Below are 23,608 nucleotides of genomic sequence, written 5' to 3'. Positions count from 1 at the left end.
ACATCTGAAAATCAGATTGGCATATGAAGGAACCATACTAGAACTCACTAACTTGAATGAAGAAAAGCTCATCAACAGAAACTGACTGGACTTTCTAACAATATCACACCCCAGGCTCCTGAATTGTTTTGGCATCCAAAACCCCACGAGGACAGCCATGATACCCTGTACTGACTAGTAGTGGCAAGCGGAGGTTCAATCACAAAACCCATGACTATCTATCTAGACATCCAGATCAAACCTCTAGAGGAAAACAAGATGTACTTTATATTAGACTCCATAGACTTTCTTCAAAAGATAAAAAAGACCTACCCATCCAAAAAGATTTCCTGCTGGTTACCATCATTGTTGAGGCATTATACACACTACTGCCTCATGACTACTGCATCCAAGTGGTAACAGAAGCACACAAATGCAAATGGGCTGCACTCCCCAGGGAAACAGAAGTATTAGGAAGACTACTTGGATTATTACTCAGAAAGAACTACTTCCAATTTGAGGGCAATTACATCAAACAAATGACTGGGATAGCTATGGGGGCAGGGATGGCCCAGAGCCTTGCAAATATAGCCCTAGGCAAATGGGAAACTGAGCAAATACAAACCCCCCATTCTATATCCAAATGGCCTATTACTATCACTCTATAGAAGACATATTCATCATCTTGAATAGTGGCCACAGTAGACTTAATGATTTCTATGACCACATCAGCAATTAGACAAGTTTGCTGAAATTTACACCCAACTACAGCTGTAACCAATTAAACTTCTTGGACCTCACCATCAGGAAGGACTTAACCAAAGGGCAACTCAACAACAATATTTACCGGAAGCTTGCTAGGGTCAACCTACTCCTACACTTTAACAGCATGCACCTGCATCACTTTAAAAAAATGTCATGAAGTCACAAGGGATGAGAATGTCATGAAGTCAGTAGGGCTGTAAATCGCAAGAGTGTCTTATGAAATGGAGGACTTCACCAGGAAGATACACTAGCTGGAGAGAGACTTCCTCGCAAGAGGTTACAGTCAGAAAATGCTAGTAGAAGTAGAAGACACACCATTCAATGGAAACCTTAATGAAAAACTGGGTAGGAAAGAGCTACAATGGCAGCCCACCTACAATCAAACAAGAAACAAGGTCTCAATACTATGGAATCCATCAAAAGCATTCTCTACCTTCAAAAATGTGACCACATGAAATACTACTAAGAAATGGACATTATACTAACAAGAAGGCACCATAAATCAAAACCCAATCACCATGAACCAATACATGTCAAGGACACATGAATTATAGATATCACTGGACTGCTTTTATACTGGACACTTTTTTAATCCAGGTCACTATACTCATCACAAATATACAACCTAGACAACTCTGGGACTCCTATTTAATTACAGCTCATTTATTTAACTAAAAGCTACTATATACTGATTTTGTTTTTTTATTGACAGGGTGAGATGACTGTCTTTGTGCTACATAAGTATTTTCAAGCAGACAGTTTTAATTAACTTTCTCACTTACTGTATTTTGTTAATTCACAGTATCTTAACTTAAAATTCCTAATAATTGGGTTTCATGACTTTCCATATTAATGTGATGAAGTACTTAAATGTTCCTTTATGTTTTTTCCATTTCTATGGGTTGAACTTGTAGATCAGAGTGCGTGATGTGCCTTTAAGAAGCATTCCAGTCAGTGGACACTTGTATATAACTACTGAGCATGTGCAAGCAAGAGTGTTATTTTAACTGAGCAGCCAGAGTGAAAGCATATATGTGTGTAGTAGCCAGTCAGTTAGTTCGTTCAAGTTTAATATTGCAGTCATCCATCCTGATGTGTTTGTGTGTAATAAACTACTTAAATGAACACCAAAGCCTCATCGTCTTATGTAGATACACAAGACAAGTGACATGGTGTTAGAATGGGATCCTGAGACAAAATGAGTCAAAACCATGAAGCACACAGTTAGAAATGGAAGAATATATAGGAGTGGATCATCTGAAGCTCAAACAACTTGCAAACAGGTCAGAAATAAGTTTTCAGGTACTAAAACTTGCTTAAATGATTTTTTTTACTCAATGAATATAAAACAAAGCATTGAAAATGCTCAAAATTAATTTATAATTAAATGAAATTTCTGAAACTGCGACATATTGATAAAAATATTCAAAATAATCATGAAAACATTTGAAATGATATCTGAATCACATAAAATGTATACAAATGGGAAAATGACCATACTTTTTTGCTATGTACTACTTTTTTGCATTACTATAGCTATTCAATGTAACCGAAGTGTGCAATGTTTTGGTAAGTGTGTGCAGTATTACAGTTCAGTTATTTTGCAAAGTACAGTGTTTCAAAGAGATTTCTGTGCATTTGAATATTATTACAAGTGCCTGGTGTGTGTGCATGTTCGTAAATAATTACATGGGCCAAGTATACACTGTATTTCAAAGTAAAACCAAACTGTTGTCGCCACACAAAGGTTATTGTAAACGAGAATTCCAATAAGCATAAAAACTAAAATAACCACGACGGCTGAACAATCCAATGCTGTTAAAACTTAAAACTTGATCATCAAGTTTTAAGTTTTAACAGCATTGGATTGTTCAGCCGTCGTGGTTATTTTAGTTTTTATGCTTATTGTGTTTCAAAGTACTTTGTTGGCATGGTAGAAGGATTTCGCAGACCCAATCTGCTTGTGTTTGGCAACAATATTGCAGAAAATTGGAGGGTGTTTGAGCAAGAGTACGAAATTTTCAAACAGGCTGCTTTTTCTGATAAAGACGCACATACAAAGGCATTTATTCTGCTTAATTTAGCTGGGTCAGAAGCCATTGAAAGAGAATGTTCATTTGTGTATGCACTTGCTGTGTTTGCAGGGGAGGGGGAAGACTGATATACTGTGGTACTGGCTGAAATGTGGGAAGACCCCGAGCGCTTAAAACTTAAATTTAGAGAAATGTGTAACCCCCAAATGAATATTACAGTAGAAAAACACTTATTTTACACAAGAGATCAAAAGCCTGGTGAAACTTTTGCAGCATAGATAACCGACTTGAGAAATAAGGCTAAAACATTCAGATTTGGTACTCTGAGAGATGAGTTGATAAAATACAGGCTTGTGTGTGGTGTTAATGATGCAGTGAAAAAGATTTTTGCTTTGAGACAGTAATTTAACTTTAAGCAACGCTATAGACATTTGGCAGATATATGAGCTTACAGAAAAGCACACAAATATGCTTACAAATGAGAAAAGCATGCAAGCAGTGCCTTCCAGTGCTAATGTTGATAGCAAGCAGCACAAGGCTAAAAGATACAGGTCTAAGGGTGTGGCCACTCCAGCAAAACCTAGAACAGCTACAGTAAGACTCAGGGCACACTCAGTAAGGCAGTGGGGTGACTCAGCAAAACCTGCAGCAAGGCTCATAGTCAACTGTCATAATTGTGATGGAAATCATAAGCCCAAACGAGAAACGTGCTTAGCAGTGCCACACGTAAAAACTGGAATCATTTCAAAAGATTTTGTAAATGTAAAGGGGTACATCTTTCATTAAAAAAGAACATTCAAAAAGCCAAGTTGATCAATTAGAAGGCTGCAACCATACTTTGTATGTTGATGGTGCACCTGTGCTTGGTGAAACAGTCAATGCAGTAGATTTGTGGGCAAAAAGTGAAATATCCTGTCCTGTTTGGATTAATGAGAGACCTGTACAGCACAAAACAGATGCTGGTTCAAAGTGTAATCTTATGTCAGCAGAAACATTTGCTAGAATAAAAGCTAAAGAACAACTTAATCTGGAAAAGTGTGTGAAGCGTGTTGCTTATGGTGGTGAAGAAATTCAAACCGAAGGCTCAATAGTGCTTTCATGTTATTCTGCTGGGAACAACTATGACTTGCAATTTTATGTAGTCAAGAGACACATGCAGTCATTATTAGGCCTCAGAGGCAGTTTGAAAATGTGACTGTTTTCATTTAATAAAGTAGTTCACCATGTAAGCTTGAATGATAACAGCTGAAATTTCACCCAAACTATTTTTTCTGACTATGCTGATATTTTTGAAGACAAACTAGGCAAACTCCCAGTTGTGTACTCCATGAAATTAGACCACGAGGTAAGTGCAGTCATCAGACCAGCACAGAAAGTTTCACTAGCTATTCAGAACAAAGTCAAAGCTGAGCTAGACAGAATGGTGCAGCTAGGAGTAATTTGTCCAGTAGAAGAACCAACTGAGTGGGTATCCTCCATGGTAGTAGCTTGTTAGAAAAGCTCAGATAATATCAGAATATGTATTGATCCAACAGATTTGAACAAAGCACTAAAATGACCTTATCATCCTATGTGTACAGCCAAGGAAGTTCCTGCCCTCATGCCAAATGTCACTGTTTTTTCTGTCTTACATGCAAAAAATTCATTTTGGCAAATTTCGCTTGATCGAAAATCTTTATTGCTAACCACATTCAGTGCACCATTTGGAAGGTACAGATTTTTGAGAATGCCATTTGGAATAAATTCTGCCAGTGAAGTCTTTAAATGTGCGATGGAACAAATTTTTCTCTGGCTATCCATGTACTGTTATAGTAGATGATATTCTTGTAGGAGGCAGTGGTGAAGCTGAACATGACAGAAACTTCAGGAAAGTTCTGGAATGAGCTTGTGAAATGAATCTTAAACTGAATCCTCAGAAATGTAAATTTAGGCTAGAAAAAGTTACTTATTTGGGTCATTTGTTCAGGTTTACGACCAGAACCTTCCAAGGAAACAGCAATTCTTGCAATGCCAGCTCCAGACAATGTTCAAGCCTTACAACGTTTTCTTGGCATGGCCCACTATTTAGGCAAGTTCCTTCCAGATCTGAGTCAACTTTCAGCACCACTAAGAGAGCTAACACACAAAGATGTAACCTGGTCCTGGTCAGAACAACATCAAAGGACCATTTGATGTCCTAAAACAGAAAATTGCCAGTCCACATACTTTAAGATACTATGATGTTCACAAGCAATTACTCTTTCCTGTGATGCTTCTAATTTGGTCTTGGTGCAGTCATTCTTAAGGAGGGTAGACCAGTAGCCTATGCATCGAGAACTCTTACCAAAACAAGATGCAGCATGTTCAAATTTAGAAAGAGCTATTGGCAGTCGTGTTTGCATGTTCGAATTTCCATGATTCTATTTATGGCCGACCTATCCAAATCGAAACTGACCACCAATCTTTAGTTACTATTTTGAAAAAGCCAACGCACACAGCTCCTGCTTGATTGCAACGCATGATGTTTAAATGGCAAAAGTACAATTTCAACCTTGTTTACACAAAAGGCAAAAATGTCTTTATCTTGTGGATACTTTATCCTGATCACCAAGAAAAAAAAACACTGAACAGCATGACAATGAGAAACCTGATTTTTAAGTCATGGAAGTGAAAAAAATGTTCTTCCACACATCTTGATGAGCTTAGAATTTACACAACTTCAGATCCAATTCTTCAGATGCTCAACCACTTTATCAGTCAAGGATGGCCTTCAAAGCAATTTTGTTTACCAGTAGATGTGCAGCAGTATTTTCCCTACAGAGACAAGATTTTCATGGACAATGGTATCATTATGAAAGGTCCAAAGGTGATTGTTCCAAAATCTTGCATCGTGGCCACCCAGGAACAGATTCTACCATAAGGAGGGTGAGAGAACTAGGATTTTGGCCTTCTATGTCAAATGATATTGAGAAAGAACTCTCACTAGAACTAGAGTGCCTAGGACTCATGTGCTTGTAGTTGAGTGGGTAATCACAGGAGTGTAGTTGAATGAGCAGAAACCCTTTTGCAGTTATAGTTCAGAGTGAATAAGCCTCCTGGTGTACATGAGGGAATTAATCTGACATGCATTGTACATACCAAAACATCAATGGTAAATACCTTAGGCAATGAAACTTGTATTTGTATATATTTGTTAAGATAGATGTACTGGGTTTTATGTGCTGTTTTATCAGGTATAGTGTTATATTGTATACCTAAAAGATATATTGTACTGGCCAAGTGTCATGTGATTTACCTGACGTGCTTGTTATAAAGGTCTTGAGTCAAATGTGTATGTTATTGTGAGGATGTCTGTTGTGCATGAAAATGTAAATGAGAGGATGTGAAAGTGGTAATGCAGTTGTGGATCCTCATTATTATGACTCTTTGTGGATTTTCCATACATAATAGTGCAGGTAGTAATCTACTGCTTTTGTCTTGGTTTCCACAGGTGACCAGGGAGGTTGGGGTCTCTCCAACACACCACCTGATGTCAGTGTCTTTGGACTCTGATGAAGATGATGGTGGCCACAATAATGCACAGGTGGAGTTTTTGGGGGTGAATCTGTCCAAGAGGTTGACATCCCTATTCTACCCCCATTGCCACTGCATGCCTAGTCCCCACAGGCCTCATATATGGGACAGTCAGAGGGTGGAGACATTGAACAGGCCAGTGTGGCAACTATGGCTCAGTGAATGTAGACAATGACCATAGCCAGAAATCTGGTGAGGTCCCACACAGGCAGATTGACAGGGATGCTCAAAGGAGGACTACTGTCCATCCACCACCTGTTGCAAGTGTCACATCACGGGTCACTTGGTGCATGTTTTGGACCATCATAGAGGCACAGGCACATTCTGAAGGGAACACCAGACGTATGCTTAGGGTTATGGATGCAGCACAGTTTGACATCTGTGACTCCCTCCACCATACTGGGGACATCCTGGATTGGTTCACTGATGCAGTGGACAGATGGTGGGCTGAGACAGTGTCTGTCTTGGACTGCACATTGTCTGTGTTGGAACATGTGGTTGGAGTTGGGCATCGGACCTGCAGATGTAGGTCAGCGACACCATCTGCTGAGAGTCCACACAGATGTGTGCAGTTATGCTCCCATAATGGCAGTACATCCAGAGCTACAGAGGGGAGTGCACTGTCCCCACCATGATGTGGCAGGCCATGGGCACATGGTCCTGGGTGGTCCCGTGAGTGACACAGTAACAACAGACAGCAGTCACCATCAGGTACTAGCACCATGTTTGACCTTGGGCATGGTGGTGCCAATGCAACTCCTGGCACATCCAGTTCATGTATTCAGGGCCGGAGATGGTGAACTGTCAACCTTACATTTGTTGGACCACAGCTGTCCAACATACACAGGTGTAGGGCTAACACTAAGCTTGGCTGTGTACACGCACACATTCACACACCACTGTCACATGCAGGTCACTTACAGACACACATAACACCTCTCCATGCTCCATCTAACCCGCTCCCATTCCTGTCTCACACACATGCTGTCAACCGTTTGGGCCAGTCTTGGCTTCCTGCACCCCACACATCACCCTGTGCAAGTGATAATACCTGTGCCACATTCCTGTCATCCTTCCCATCGATGGAGGGGAATGAAGCTACGTGTCTGATGCACAGGGTGACTATATTACTTGACATGTACTTGTGTAATGCAGTATTGTTTTGCATGCCACTTGTAGTAGTCACCAACATATACTGTATGCTGGCATGTGTCATGAGTATGCAACATACATTTGTGGACCTTATGGTGTATGATGTTGTCCTGGCAGTATTGTTACACAATGATAGGTATGGCATAGACCTTTGTATGTTTCTGCTGTAGGAGTCTGAGGGGATAACCTACGGACACATGATGGCAGTGAAGCAGCACAGGATGGCATGACAGTATAGCAGAAATATGACTTCAGCAAGATACAGCAGTATACGTGCATAGCTCCATAGGTTCATATCTGTATGACAGTCTACCAAGGACAAGGACAGCAGTCGGCATACTCATGCATTCATAATTTGTGATAAGGTCTGCTACAGGTCAAGATGTGACCTTGCTGGAATGAATATGCTGCCTATCTGTAGGGATCATAGTGGATGGATGTCTCATTATAAGGGCATTAACTTACTATGTGAAGTTAGTACTACATGCTTGTGGGAGAAATTTGTCTAGCAGACATAAACACACCCTTGAAACAGACCTTGCCTAATGGGACACAAAGCACTTCAGTGCACCTCAGCGCATACCATCTGTTTGATTGGCTGGGCGGTCATCATCTCAACACAGTAGTCTGCCTGAGTCCTTCTTAGACTTGGGCAATATGTGCTGGTCCTGTACCTAGGGGCATACAAATGCCTCTGATTGTGAGGGCTGTATGGCAATTATGCTAGTTAAGTTCACATGTTCTATGGCCCCATAACATGATGTATACTGCTGTAACAGCCTCACACACAAACATGGCCACATTAAGGCTAGCACCAGTTCCACTCACTGCATACAGGACATGCAAACACACCCACATACTGCAAGCTGGTTGCATGTAGATTAGAACACTTACCTATGTACTGGTACACACTACAGATCACAGTACCCAATGCACATAGCACAACTCATGTCTGCTAGTACTATCAGTTTAGAACATATAATGCTTATTGATATCAGCAAGCCTCGTTGTGGTCAGTCATTTGGAGGCCCAAATCACCTGCTGCAAATAAAATGATGCAAAACCCTAACTATGTCTACCTTATGAAGGATATACATATACCATAAGGATATACACACACACCATGTTGAGTAGAGTGAGATTGGATCCTTTACCTATCTAGGCTTATACACTATAGATCACACTACGTATTACATGTACCACAGTGTAAGTCTTGCTACTAAATTGTCAGCTGGCAATTATTAAGATGGTTGACATCATCAGGCCTTGTTGAATAGGGCAATGTGGAAGCCACCAGCAAGTTAAGGGCCAAAAAGTGCATAACCCTTGCAGGTGGATAGCCCATGAAGGCATGGCAGTTGTTTTGCAGGGGTATATACAAACACACCAAATGGACTACTGTGAGATTAGAACCCCTATATCCAGGCTTATACATTATAGATCTCAGTATTTATTGCATGCGTCACAGGACAGACAAACAATTGTGTATCAGACTTTATATCCATCGGAATATATGTACTACTGCAACACCTTTACATCCAGCAAGGTTTATGTGACCAATATTTAAACTCTGTCCCTATGTTTGGTTCAGTCTGTTATATATTTGATTGTAGGCACAGTACTTATGCATTACACAAACTATGCTTGCATTGAACAGCATCTGTGGCCTGCAGAATGGTATAGGTTCATACTGTTATCTGCATTTAGTATCTGAGGAGTGAGATAACTGATGGTATCTTAGCTATGTGTGAACAGTTACCAGTATGGCCATATGTGGCTGCTTACAGTTAGATAGGTGACACTGTGGGCATTGACAATGTGCTCTGTCCATATGTGCATCGACGCCATTATACATTACACCACCTTCTCACCTGTATCTGTCTCTGTGGTGACATTCAGCAGGCATAGGAGTCTGTAGGCAAGTGGATTATGCACTGTTGTGCCCTTACTTTGGATCCTTTGAGCAACATTATGGCTGTGTGGTAGTGCAGTTTACTCACCATTGACAGGGTATGTCAGACAATGCAGACAGACACACACATATTTCTGTATATAACAGGGATGTGTATATAAATGTAGCTGTGTGTGTATGATATATGTTCTGTAGATATATGGGGGAGTCTATGTATCATTTTAATATATATATATATATATATATATATATATATATATATATATATATATATATATATAGCTATATATATCTATTTTACAGTACATAGCGATAGATGCACCATGCATGTGAGAGACAGATACTGACAGATGGATATGTATACGTATATGTCTGTATGTATAGACATTTATGCATAATAGATCATTTCAATGAAGGGCCAACAGAATTGCACTCATTTTTACTAAGTGTATAGAAATTAACATCCACCCCTGTTTCTGCAGTACTGCACTTCACTCAAAATGTCCACAGCATTCCCCAGCTGTCTGCTGTATTAAATATGTGACTGGGGTTGGCAATGTTACACCACCAACAGACTGACAGTCTACATATCTCTCCACTGTCTAGATTTTTACAGAATGTCCAGAGTTCTGCCTCATATGTTTGGTCTGTTCCTCACACATTTGTGGGTTTCTGGTGCTTTACTGAATGTTGACATAAATACATTCTACTAACTACAGACAAACAATTGTGTATCAGACTTTATATCCATCGGAATATATGTACTACTGCAACACCTTTACATCCAGCAAGGTTTATGTGACCAATATTTAAACTCTGTCCCTATGTTTGGGCCTTTGTCTTCCCAATCTTTCTAGTTTTGTCCAGATTTCTTGCTCTAACAGATTGGGAGGTATGGCATTCTGTGAAAACACCAACATACAACTATCTCACATGCAAAAGATGTGAGTAATTCCAGATTAGAACCATCAGCACCATCACCCATGCTAGCTTCCCTAGTCCACTGAGCCACACAGGTCGCTAGACATAGAGGGGTCATCCATCACACATTCAACAGCTTACATATGTATATTGTTATTCTGCGTGAAGAGAGACATACAATGTGTGAGTGCTATCTATGTTACAGCCCTGAAATTTCCTGGTCCACTGATATACCATAGGTGATATTCTGTTAAAGTACTTATATGGGTACACCGCTGTATTGGGGGTGGAGGACCAACAGAACATGATCAGCTTGGGTAGACAGTAGTCCAAATATCATGTGTGCCCACTGTTTAACATCTCCCTTGCCTGATGTCTTGAATATTCCAACCATGAGGCCTAGTGAAAACTAAGGAACACATACTATTGAAATGGGCATCAGTTGCCCCATATGGATGTTAACTCTGACCAAATAGCCCACTATATTTTCTTGCATAGCAGCAGCAGATCCATACATATGATACCTTATTATAGTAATCCTTACAATTAGTGTGTACGTTAGAGACTTACCTTGAGAATGCAGTAGATCAGGGCTAACTCTCATAGGTACAGGTTGTGTGGGTTGCCTGGCATCAGCTATTTTATTATATGTATGTCAGTGGGAGTAAGGTGTCAGTCCCTGGGGCCCTAGGTTGTCAGTGAATGTGCTATGCATTGTCTCTTAGCCAATGCCAGAACATACTGGGCATGCCTACATCTGTCTACAGGGACATAATCAGGGGGCTCCTCCTCCGAGTCTTCCTGTGAGTGTGGCTGTGGTGACTTAGGCACTGGTGGGGATCTGTGTATCCCTTCTCTATGCTGATCCTGTTGTAACTGCTTCTGCAGGATCATATTGTGTAGCATGGCACATGTTGTGAACATGTGTGCACATGTGGCTGGAGAATACTGCAGGGCTCCACCAGATATATCGAGGCACTGGAACTGTGACTTCAGCAACCCAAACACATGCTCTGTGATGTTCCTAGCTTGCATGTGTGTCTCATTTTGGCATTCATCCATTTGTGTGTGTGAATTTCTGATGAGTATCATCATCCATGGTTCCAGTGCGTAGCCATCATCCCCCAGTAAACGGATGTGTAGGATGTCCCCACTAGCAAACATCTGGTATAGCTGGGATGCATGCCAGATATGGGAGTCATGAAAGCTGCCAGGGCTACCAGCACACACATGCATGATAATTCCATGGACATTGAACACAACCTGGCAGTTGATGGAGTGGTATCCCTTACGGTTGACATATATTCTACCCTCCTCACCAGGTGGTGCCTTGATATGTACATGAGTGCAATCTATGGCACGCAGTATCTCAGGGTAGTGTACTGCACTGTAGAAGTGTTGCATATTGCTGGCCCTCACCTCAGTGGCGAGGGAAAAATATATGTGCTCATTGGCATGTGATAGCATGGCATTCAGGAACGGCGGAGTACCCTGGATGGTGGAGTACCCTGGATGCTGATGCCTGTGAGACCACCGTCATGTCCCCAGTTGGTCTTTGGAAGGTACCTGTGGTTGTTTTCCTAAGGACTATACATACCTTTGTTTCCACTAGGACGTGTTCCTCTCTGTTGGCTCTGGGTCTGAGTTGAGGGTGACAGAGCTCCATGAGTTCTTGTAGTACATCCCTGTCCACCATGTAGTGCTCTACAATCTCCAGCTCATGTAGCTCCAGGAAGGTTACCCTGGGCCTGAACACTCTTCTCCTTCTCTGCCTAGGCCTATGGTCAGCAGCAGCAGCAGCATGGACTTCAGCATCTAGCACATACAGATGTAGCAGACCTGCAGCAGCCCTTAGCATTCTTTCAGTTAAAATTCCCAAGTCTATACTCCAATAATGCAGAATATGGGGGGAAAAATCAGATTGTAGGGTGTATGCATACTTTATAGTGTTCTGCTGTAGGTGCTGCCTGCATGATTGCCTACCTATGATGCATTGCAGCTGCCTAATATATCATTGACATTATTTACTGACCCTAGTTGAGGTTAAGCAAGGATCAGCACTAATTAATACATCAATGGCCTTTTAGATACTCTGAGCACTGTGGTGCACCATGCAAACATGCTGAGATTATTAAAAAATATATTTTAATATATTTACTGTAACTTTTGGAACACACAGAAGACAGTTTTGCTCATATCTAAGTGTGCTATGCCATTTCTGTCTATTTACCTATATTTTTACAGCCCCTTTTGTCTGTCTACAGTACTGTACATGGAATTTTTCTGTATACACTATGGACACTGACACGGGGTCTGCAGAGCAACCTATCTGCTTGCTGGATCACTCTCCCTGCCTCATTTGAATGAGATTCACCTGCTTATGAGGTGATTTGCATGCCACAGAAGTGTCAGTGTTGGCACGCTCATGTGTGCCGCTCAACAGAGCTTAGTGAATCTGACAATGTTCGCGCCTTTGTTAGCAGTGCGGCTTTATTAAATTCCCCCCATTATCTAAAAAGCAATACAATACAAAATAACTAACCAGGGAACCAACCTCATCCCAATCCTATAGAAGACTAAGGAGAAGTAATGAAGCGATTTTTAATGTATTTACCCTCCAACCACCTGACATACTCTAAAGAATTGGAAATAAGATTAACACAGCTGCTGGTCTGAACTTTCTATAATTTAGTAAAACACCACAGAAACCACTTAACAATAATGTCCCTAGGAACCTTACTTAGGGCAACCAGACCCAGACCAACACATACTATGACCAGTACCACCACTGATAACAGACCCCATTTAAATTAAAACAGGCAGATTTGATGAAGGATCCCGAATGTGCCACAGAAATTAAGTTTTGCTATTCCAATCTCATTCCCATAGACGTATCATTTATCCCAAAAGAAAACTAAAATAGCATCTATATTAAATGCACTAAAGAAATGTCTGGCTATGCAATAACTAAAAGACCAAACTCCTATATAATTCTTTAATATTTTCTTAATTTCTCTTAATTGGTTAAGTGAGTACCTACAACTATGGTATCTTATAATAGTTCAAATTAGACTTTTCCCTTGAAACTAAGAGGGAAGATTTAGTTATAGTAATTTATTTTATGGTATCTGATTTGAAAGAGTTTTTTTAAAAATGATTACAGAACAGGATAAGTCTGATCCAACACTCACGCCCACACACAGTTAAGCTACACCCACCACATTTTTAAGGGAAGGACCAGATCACTGAATAACCCGCCCACATGCACCTACAATGATGCAACAGGGGATTATATGCCTAAGCCATACCTTCGAAATCTGTAATATATAAACTTGCTCTAACCCTGCTTGCTTACTCATCTAAGAAATGCTCATATGCAGAATAAAAATCTTCTGTTTACAAAGAACTAAGTACGTGTCTCATTTGTTGCTGATATAGAACTTTAACTGATCTACAGAACATTTCCAGGGAGCAACCTACAACCGAATGAAAACACCACCGTGTCTGGAAAGAAGGACCTTCTAAACATATGACTGAAGTTACACCTAAGCCAGTAAGTTTTCAATTCACTTTGCAAGTTATCTCTCATACAATTCTGACTTGGAAATAAAAGAAGAATAACAGCATAATCTAAGGAGAAATGTTACTCAGCATTCAAATCTAAATGATGAATCATATTTATTTTCTATTAATATTATGCCATTTTGTTAATGAAGAAAAACAGACATAAGCACACATTTTATATTTCTTAAGAAATGTGACAAAAAAGACAGAAAATAAGTTACTGAAATCTTGAACATTACTAATTATTCAGCTATATAAAATGATTGATATTTTTGTATATTCCACTTCTTTAGCAAATGGAGTGAAATATGAAACAATATATTCCCTGGCATTTAAAAAAAATATGTTATTGACTATAAATAGGAAAAAAATCAGTTTGTATTATTGTTAACATTGTTCAGGTTCAGACTAGTTGCAGAATGAAATATATTTAATTCAGCACCATGGCACAGAAAGGGTGAATCCTTGACTATGATCTGGTAACCTGAGGTTAATTAATGATGCAAACACTGGATGACCCAGCTGGGAAGGGTCAATATGAGTGTCCAGGGCTGGCATAACCATCCTGGAGGGAGGAAGACAATAATACATGATGCAGTATCTAGCAGAGGCTGATTGCTATTGAGAGAATCATCTGTAGCAAATAGGAGATATCATATTCCATCATCCTTCTTTCATACATTCTCTGTGTCATGGTTATAAATAAACTATTTGGATTATCGCATTGATCCATTCACTAAATTGATTAAAATATATTCTGCATAAATGCCATGCTCATGTAAGCATTCCATTTAGGAAGCATGAGTTCAAATGCTTTTAGTTGAAATGTTTTAATGCAGAATTGCTCTTTAACTAACCTGCAGTATTTTTTCATAACACTGAGAAATAACCTACATATAATTTCTGTTTCCTTGTAAAATGCTTCTTTAATCTAGAGACTACACACAAAAACAAAATAAAAAGTTAAGTGCAAGCAAATTTCTACCTGCACACAAGCTTTTCTTGATGTTAATTGTCATTAAATCTTGTTGGAAACCAAGTAGAAGTCATGCATACACAGTCTGTACCTAACACTTACATAACTGCTCACAACCAGTCTACTAAACAGAAGGGCTGGCAATGCAATTAGTACTCAACTCAAGATATAAACTCGTTAGTTTATTGTAACATTTGACATTAAATCATATTGATGCCACTCAACTGTCCAGATTTTCTCAGAATGTCCAAATTTGTGAGTCATATTTTTGGTCTGTTCCTCATTAAGTTCTTTTTTGTCTGGCAAATTATTGAGGACTGAAGTCACTACATGATGACGTGTTTGAGTTTCAGACTTAATACTCTTTGGAAAAATGCATGTTGGTAATAAAAAAAACTGTTATTCTAAGAGCAGTATTTAAAATATCTACTTGATTTTGGGCCTTTGAACCCACTCCTAACTATTTTTGGCTTTGTCCTAATTCCTTGTGCTTAGAGGTTGAGAAATATGATCAAATTATAATTGCTTTCTATGTTTACTATAAATGCTTCCCTGCTAATAGCTTGCAATGCACTGCTCACTGCCACTTGCTCTGAATGGCAACTGCCACTATTCAGATCTTAGTTAATTACCTAGCCATCTAACCCTGCTGTAATGTTCAGACCTATCACAGCACTAACTCTAACCCTAAAACTCCCACCTGGTCCATAACTCTAACCATAGCGCTCCCTCATGCTTCCTAACCCTAAAGTCACTGATCATTCCATAAATCTATTCCTTCACTCACTGCTCCCTAAACCTAAACTCCTTGATTGCTTCCTAACCCTAAAACTCCACTCATTCTCTGTAACTCTAAACTGTCCTCGTGCTCTGTAAACCTAAAGTCCCTGATCACTCCCTAACTCTGAACACGCCTTCCACTCCCTAATGCTGAAACTCTTCCCAAACCTAAATCCCACTCCTGATCATTGCCTGAAACCTTAATTCCTGGTCCCATCCCCTCCTACACCCTCCCTGCAGCTGTTACCTTGCTCCAACTCGGCTACTATGTCCGGGTAAGGTGCAACAGCTGCATTCTCTCGACAGAGATGCCACACTTCACCTGAACAAGTAGTCAAGTTTAAGCATTAGTGGCAGCCTGTCCAAGCAACAAGATGCTCATGTCCCTGGCAGTGAGACATTGATGCTCTTTGAGTGCCTAGGACTCATGTGCTTGTAGTAGACCCCTGCTTCATTGTAAGGATTATTGTTTCAAAGAAAAAAATATTTATTTCATGTTGGAAGACTGTCTTCTTTAACTGACTTCGCGACTTATGTTCTCTTAATGCCTAGGAGGGCAATGGGAACAATATAGATTAAAAGCTACAAATAAAACAACTTTATATTTTTAATTTGCATGCTTTTATTTTTTATTGAAGGAATAGCAAAACTTAATAATTAATCTGTGAAAGTACAAAACCAGAGTATAGGAGACCATGTATGGAAACCCTATCAAAATTCATTATTTCAAGCAAGAGAAGAGTAATTTATATCTGATTTTTGTCACATGCACTGTTATACAATTAAGGTAAGTTTAGTTTTTAAGTGTCTGGTTTAGTAAGCTGCATATCAACAGTGGTTGTAAGATTTGAAATGATATGCATTTGTGTATGAGCTGTTAACATAATAAACATAAATAACTTGATATTTTTCTATCAGGGTAACTGAATCCCTTAACCAAGGGATCTATCCATTTGCTTTCCTATATAACATTGTCATTGCATATTGTTACAGTCCTCAACAGCACTCCTAAACATAGAACCTATTACTGACTGTACATTATTATGATAGGCAATCTAATGGAGGCATTATCAACAGGTATCATTTAGTTCTCATGCATCTGAACAGGCACATTTATGTATACAGACACACACCCACACACACACACACACACACACACACACACACACACACACACACACACACACACACACACACAGTTATTTTCATCAATGTGTAAAATGAGGCTTGTCTCTGTTATTCTGTAAAACATACAGTGTGATATGGTTTGTTTGGGAAGTAGTGGTCTTAGGATGTTCCAATGCTATTAAAAAATCAAGAAGCATATATTTGCTGTATCTGTGTCTTGCTGCCTTTGCCTCTCCGAATTTCTCTTGGGTGTTCAAAGTGATACAAAGTTATCAAGACTTTTACAGTTCTTATTCTTTAGCTTTCTTTATATATCAGCTCTTAAAACAACATCTCTAGGGAAATATCACACATAAATCAAAAAGTTTGTATACAGTTTCAAAACACCATACCTGTTGTTACATGCTCCGGTAATTTGCCTGTATTTATTGGCTAAACAGTTCACGGGGCAAGATGGAGGTTGCATATATGGAAGGCATCCTGAGATTCTGGCAATCATGCTGAGGTCATCTGATGACAAGAAGTCTTGTCAGCGAAAAATAAGATAGATACACATATCAAGCAATAGAATCAGGATTCATTTAATACTTGTACACAATGTCAAAGCTTCAAGCATGTTACATTTCAAACAAGTTAACAGGCATGCTACAAATATTTTCACAGGTGTTTTCTTATTCCCAGCAGTGTCAGGATTCATCATTTTACTTTCACAACCAGATTATGATGTATGTTCCTGTTGCTCTGTATTCTCTTCAAATATAACACCTGGAAATGAATCTAGCTTTTCCCTTGGCTTCTGCATATCAAGCAAAGTAAATCAGTATGATGTTAGACTAAAGGCTAAAACAGATGAATCTTTACAGAATATTATGTCATCTTATCTCTCCTGAGTTTCAAGGCGCTGTGCTTGTGGTTTGATAGCGAATGCACACTTCGGTATACTGTGCTGCACTTGTAAATCTACATAGAAAATCGACATGTTTTTGCAGAATATTTTCAAAGTCGCACTCATCACAAGTTGTTGAATAATGTGCAATAAATGGATGTTGGATCAGTACCATGAAATTAGTTATAATATTCTTGGATTCCCAGTTTAAGAACTATATGCAAAGAAAGTGCTTTTTATTGGCATTCTAATTTTGAACATTTAGCTTAGGACTGGAAAAGAGCTTGACATCTGAGAAATGTAAGTAAATTGTTCCTGCTTGGACATATGCAAACTGAACTTTAAAAACTAAAATCCGAGTAATCATGTGAAATATTTATAAAAGGGCAAAATAGCACTAAATAAATATTAGATTGTGAGAGAAATAAAATTAGTCTAAATGCACAGTTCAACAATATTCGGTTAATGTATAAGTAGAAATGTAATGGTGAACTGTTTTTTCAGGTGTTTGCAGAATGTACTAAGCAATCATATGTTATTACTAGTTTAACAATAAACACAAAGCAATTAGAAAAATGTAGCAAGATATTTTGAGACAAGGAACACTCAGAAGAAGGGCAGTTTAACCCTGGATGATTCGACCCCAATGCATTTGTATACACTTTCATATCTATATTTCCATTTATTGTTTATGAGAGTAGTTAGTGGACAGTTTGACCCCAGATGATTTGACCCAGACTAATTGACCCCAAATAAATTTTAATAAAAGCTTTTTTGTAATAAGTCAATAATAAAGTACACAATAATGAAACTGACAGTGTTTGAATTTAAAATATTTATTTTTTATTATGTTAATTTTAATTTATTTAATCTGTTATTTAATAGGTTAATATTAATGTAACTAATAACCAGTTTTAACATATTTAAAATGAAAACATTATATAAACAGTGTTTCAATTAATATATTATTTAATTTTTTAATATGTTAATGTTAATTTTTATAATCTATTATATGTTAATATTAATTTTATCAACAACATGTTTTAAGCAGCTAAGAGATGTTTTGCTATGATTTGATAAACACTCTCTTATTTCCTGCATTTTTTTTCTCCTGTCTGAATTTCACTCTTCTGTTCTTAAACTATATCCTAATTTGACAATGTGTGAAATTTAGCTGACTGGCCATTTCAGCCCTCCTTGGTATGCTGATAAACAGATTAAAGTGAAACTCCTTCTCTAGTTCAGCAGCTGGGTGCTGCTGCTGGCAGATCATGCTTTCCTGAAAATGGAACCAGATGCACATATCGGATCGTACTTGTCTCCCGATTGATAAAATCTATAGCTATGTACACACACACACACACACACACACACACACACACACACACACACACACACACACACACACACACACACACACACACATTTGGTGGGGTCAAAATATCCTGTACCCGAACATTTATATGATAATATCACATTTGTTTAAACATTGTTAACATTGTCTGCTATTCTGAAACAAAATATATCTATTAATGGCTGTAAAAAGGCAATAGCAAACAAGTCACATGCATTTAGATGAGTCCTAGTATAAAGAATTTCATAGCAAGTCATTTAGAGCAACCCAAGTGGTATAGTGAAGATTAGACTTTTGGAAATTTCTTCAAAATGTACATATATTTTTGTGAAAGTTTCAAACTTCAAGTAAATTTGATAATGAAAAATGATCCAGCTCTTGGTAGAAATTGCAATTTTGTCTATCCAGTGTTTTTTAACCTGACAACACTAAGATAACTTTCTGAGATAACAGGATATTTCCCTTTGGGAAAACCCATGTACCCATGAATTACCACATAGGTGGCAGTACACTAAACACCAAATGTGTGATGAGAGACTTAGGGACATAGGTGGACAGTGGTCTCACCTTCGATAACCATATCGCCACAGCAGTCAGGAAACCCTTCTATGTGGCACACCTCATCACTAAGGGCTTTACATCCAGAAGAAAAGGAGGTCATTGTCCCACTGTACTCATCCCTCATTAGACCCATTATAGAGTACAACGTCCCATTTGGTATGTACCTCACAAGACATCTGCAACAGCTGGATAGGCTGCAGAAATACCTCACTAAAAGAATCACAGGCCTAAAGCAGATGCCCTATGCTGACCATCTAAAAAAACTCCAACTATACTCTGTGGCATATCGTCTACTCAGAGGCAATCTCTGCTTAACATACAAGGCCATGTCAAACCCTGAGCTGTTGGACATGCTCCTCTTAAAGAAATCCCAATCCCTCAGAGCCACATGCTAAACCTTGTCATCACGATGAGCAGAACATGCTGGAGAGATAGGTTCCTGATCCAGAAACTCCCCATACTCTGGAATAGACTGCCCATACATGTCAAGCAGAGCGCCTCCTTGGCCCTCTTCAAAAGGAACCTTGACAATTGGATGGGAGATAGGAAATTCACCCCGGGGATCATGTCAGTCACCCTGCTAGACAGGGGTCCAGGGAAGTAAATACTGTGGGAAGAAATATCCAGGGAATTGTTATGGCTAGGCTTGTATAGGCCCTAGGGCCGATAGCCTTGTACCAGCCTATGAAACTATGAACCTATATCTGATATGTAGCTGGGCCACTTTCAGTCACATGAAACAGCATTTTTTAAGAGATCATTACATTTGACCAAGTAAGCTTTATTTCAGAAAAATAAAAAGTCTGAAAGATGTATAGAATTCTTGCTTTTCATTAAGACAGAGCTTGAAGATTTGGGAAAAAATCAATCCAAAGGAAGACAACTGGTGTAGGGTGAATTATCTGTTTTGAAGATTCATGAGCTATTATTGGCAAAATGTAGGAAATCAAAGTTATCTGAAGGCATTTTCTCGAGCACTTTCCTGTCAAGCTCAAACCATAGTAATGGTATTTGCTATCTAACCAGTGGTTTGAGACCTCGGTGGTAGAGCAAGAAAAGGATAGATTAAGTGGTAACAGACTGCATAAATACTGAGCTTCCTAAATGTATTGATCAACCAGCATGAATTTTTATGAGTAAGGGTAAATTATGTGATATTACAAGAATTTGGTTCACTGAACCAGTACAATTTAAATTTAATTTGAAGTATTAGTTTGTAATTAATTGTCACCGCACTGCCAAATCTTGATTGAAGATTGAATTGGTGAGATTGCATTTTGTTGTCTGTGACAATATTTGCTTTTCCTAGTAAAGGCTGACATAAGTTGAATTCAGAGAAGTTTCATTTTATAAAATAAATGTTGGCAGTAAAGTTTACTGTAGGCGAGAAATACTTTAATGAGAAATGGAAGTAAACTAGAATAAATACAAAATGATTTAATAGATGAAAATGAGATAAAAGGCCAGATGAGAGGTTATTTCAATCTTTTGTGAGCTATCCTGATGGCAATAATTGTTTCATGAAGCTTGCCACCAAGTTACATTGATGCCTACTTGGAATCCTTAATCCTCTATTAAGTTTACTTTTTAGCAGTTTCTTCAGGTTTATCCTGGAGGGGGTTATGGTTCAAGATTAAGGATATGAGCACACTATTTGTTATTCTGAAATAATTTGACAGACATCTGAAGACAGGATTATTAAGAAGAAGGAAAATGTAGGAAAGATGTTTATTTTTAGATACCCATGATAAAAATTAAACTAAGTTATGTCCCATTTACTCAACTCATCTCTAAACTTACTCATGCGATTACTGAAATTGGATAAAAAGGAGGAAAGAAAGAAAGAAAAATAAATTAGCTTAGACATGTATCTGAGTACTGGTTGCACAGTAGCACTGCAGATAGCATTGTAACCTCACAGGAAGAGGATTCACAGTTCAATTCTCTGCTGTAGTGTCTTCTGTGTGGAGTCTGCATGTCCTACTTGCGTTTGACTAGGTTCTCTGTGGCTGCTCCTGTTTCCTCCCACATTCCAAAGACATGCAGTATGTGGATTGGACACCACTCTAAACTGGCCATGTGTGAATGTGACGTGGAAGAAATACCATGGCAGGCCTAGCCATCCAGTGGTGTAAACCTTGGATGTAGATGATTGTCACCGTCCCCATGGCAAAAATGGGAAAAGAGGTTGTGGATGGATGGTTTTGAGTTAGAGGCATTTAATTTAATTTTGGAAGATTGTTAGTTCAGATTAATAAACTGAGTATTTAATATTAGCATGAGTTCATAGAGGATAGCGTATATATATATATATATATATATATATATATATTTTTTTTTTTGAGATTTATCTTGTAGCTGAAGATGCTGCTTCATTCTATTAACTGTTATTACAAATAGTCATGTTACTATGGAAGAGTCAAGAAAAACTACACAGAAAAATGAAACATCGAGGAAGAATCATGTGCACAGCGATTTTCACACATTAGGAAACCTAAATGTACACGTTCAAAAATATATTATTCCATGCAATAAATATTACTGTAATACCTAAAATCCAAACTTACAGCAAATACATTTACACCAAGTGAGTTATGACCAAATTTAGATAGACCAAGTGAATAATCTCTAAATTTAGACCAAATGAACTTAGACTAATAGCAGAGAACCCTACTAATAACATATATTAGTTGACTTCTTTATCTCTACATTTTGGTTTGAATTCTAAAACAAGTTACACTTAGAGAAGCATGTTACCCCAAACAATATCTCAATGTCTGATTCATGGGAAAAAAGATGCAGGATTCCTCAATCTGTGTATGCAGATTATGAAACTTGGAGCCCTTTGCTCATTTCTAAAGTTTGAATTAAATTTCCAAAACATCATTATCATCATCGACCCCCTTTTTCCCATTTTCAACTGGGGTTGGGCTGCCATGTTAATTGTCACAAACTCTCTCGATTCAGTGCCACACTCCTGCCTTCTTCAACACTCATGCCTGTCTGTCACAGATCTTCTCTTACACAATCCATCCACCTCTTTGCTGGATGTCCTTGCTTCCCCTTACCTTCTTCCTGTCTGTCCCAAATCTTCAAAAGATTGTCTTCTGCTTTACTGCACATGTGCCCAAACCACCATACTCTGTTCTCTTTGAGCGTTTCTGCAATTGCAGCTACTTTGGCTTCTGCTCTTATGTCCTCATTTCTTCATCTGTCCCATAGTGTGTATCCTACCACCCATCTCAGGCACTTCATTTCCATCACCTCTAGCTTTCTCATCTGCTCTATCTTTACAGCCCAGGTTTCTGTATCATACAGTAGTACTAGTCACACCGCTGTTTTGTACACCTTACTTTTCAGCTTCTTTTGCATCCTTCTGTCATACAGTATACCTGGCACTCTATGCCATTTGGCTGCAGCCTTGATCTCTTCATTCAGACTTACCTTCTCATCAACCATCCCTCCGCTTCTTCTGGTTTACCCAATGTGCTGCCATTATCTGTACTTAGTTTTATCTCCACGTGTCTTCAGCTTTGCATTCCATTCCCATATCCTTTGCCAAAGTTCTTGCTCTGAGTCATAATGCCACATCATCTGCATACTGTAACTTTGTTGATCTGTCCCCTTTTGCTAATGTAGTCCATCACCAGTATGAAGCCCAGTGGGCTGAAAGATCTGAAACCTGGTGCACACCCACTCCCACTGGGAACCTCTCTGTGAGACTGAACACTTTTTTTGTACTTGATTCATTATTTATGCAGTGTGACAGGAGTTTGACACCTATTCTTGCATCTTCTAGAATGGACATCCTACACTGAGTGTGGCACTTAGTTCATGTTTGGCAGGTTGATTATTTTATGGCAGGTTGATTAGTTTATGGTGGGCACATACATGCACACCTCCCCCTGGTGTAGGTCAGAGTAGGTTGGATCCTCAACCCACTTATCAGAAATACCCATACCATGCCTATTTGGAAACATAGTTTACACCATCGAGTAGCCCTGCCATAGTGTACTGTCTGTGATCCATATTCTCCTATCTTGAG

General features: G+C 38.8%; 1 protein-coding gene across 1 annotated transcript in view; it reads right to left on the bottom strand.

The window, feature by feature from the left end:
- TPO (thyroid peroxidase) overlaps positions 1-23,608 on the bottom strand; it is a 1,574,682-nt gene that overhangs the window by 1,528,975 nt on the left and 22,099 nt on the right. The window contains exon 2 of the mRNA XM_044086790.1: positions 17,155-17,287. Coding sequence (XP_043942725.1) covers positions 17,155-17,287 — 133 coding nt within the window. The remainder of the gene's footprint in view (positions 1-17,154; positions 17,288-23,608) is intronic.

Source organism: Protopterus annectens, chromosome 1.part1 (assembly GCF_019279795.1).
Source record: "Protopterus annectens isolate FY-2018-M chromosome 1.part1, PAN1.0, whole genome shotgun sequence".
NCBI classification, from domain to species: domain Eukaryota; kingdom Metazoa; phylum Chordata; order Ceratodontiformes; family Protopteridae; genus Protopterus; species Protopterus annectens.
This window is presented reverse-complemented; position numbering and strand designations above follow the sequence as displayed.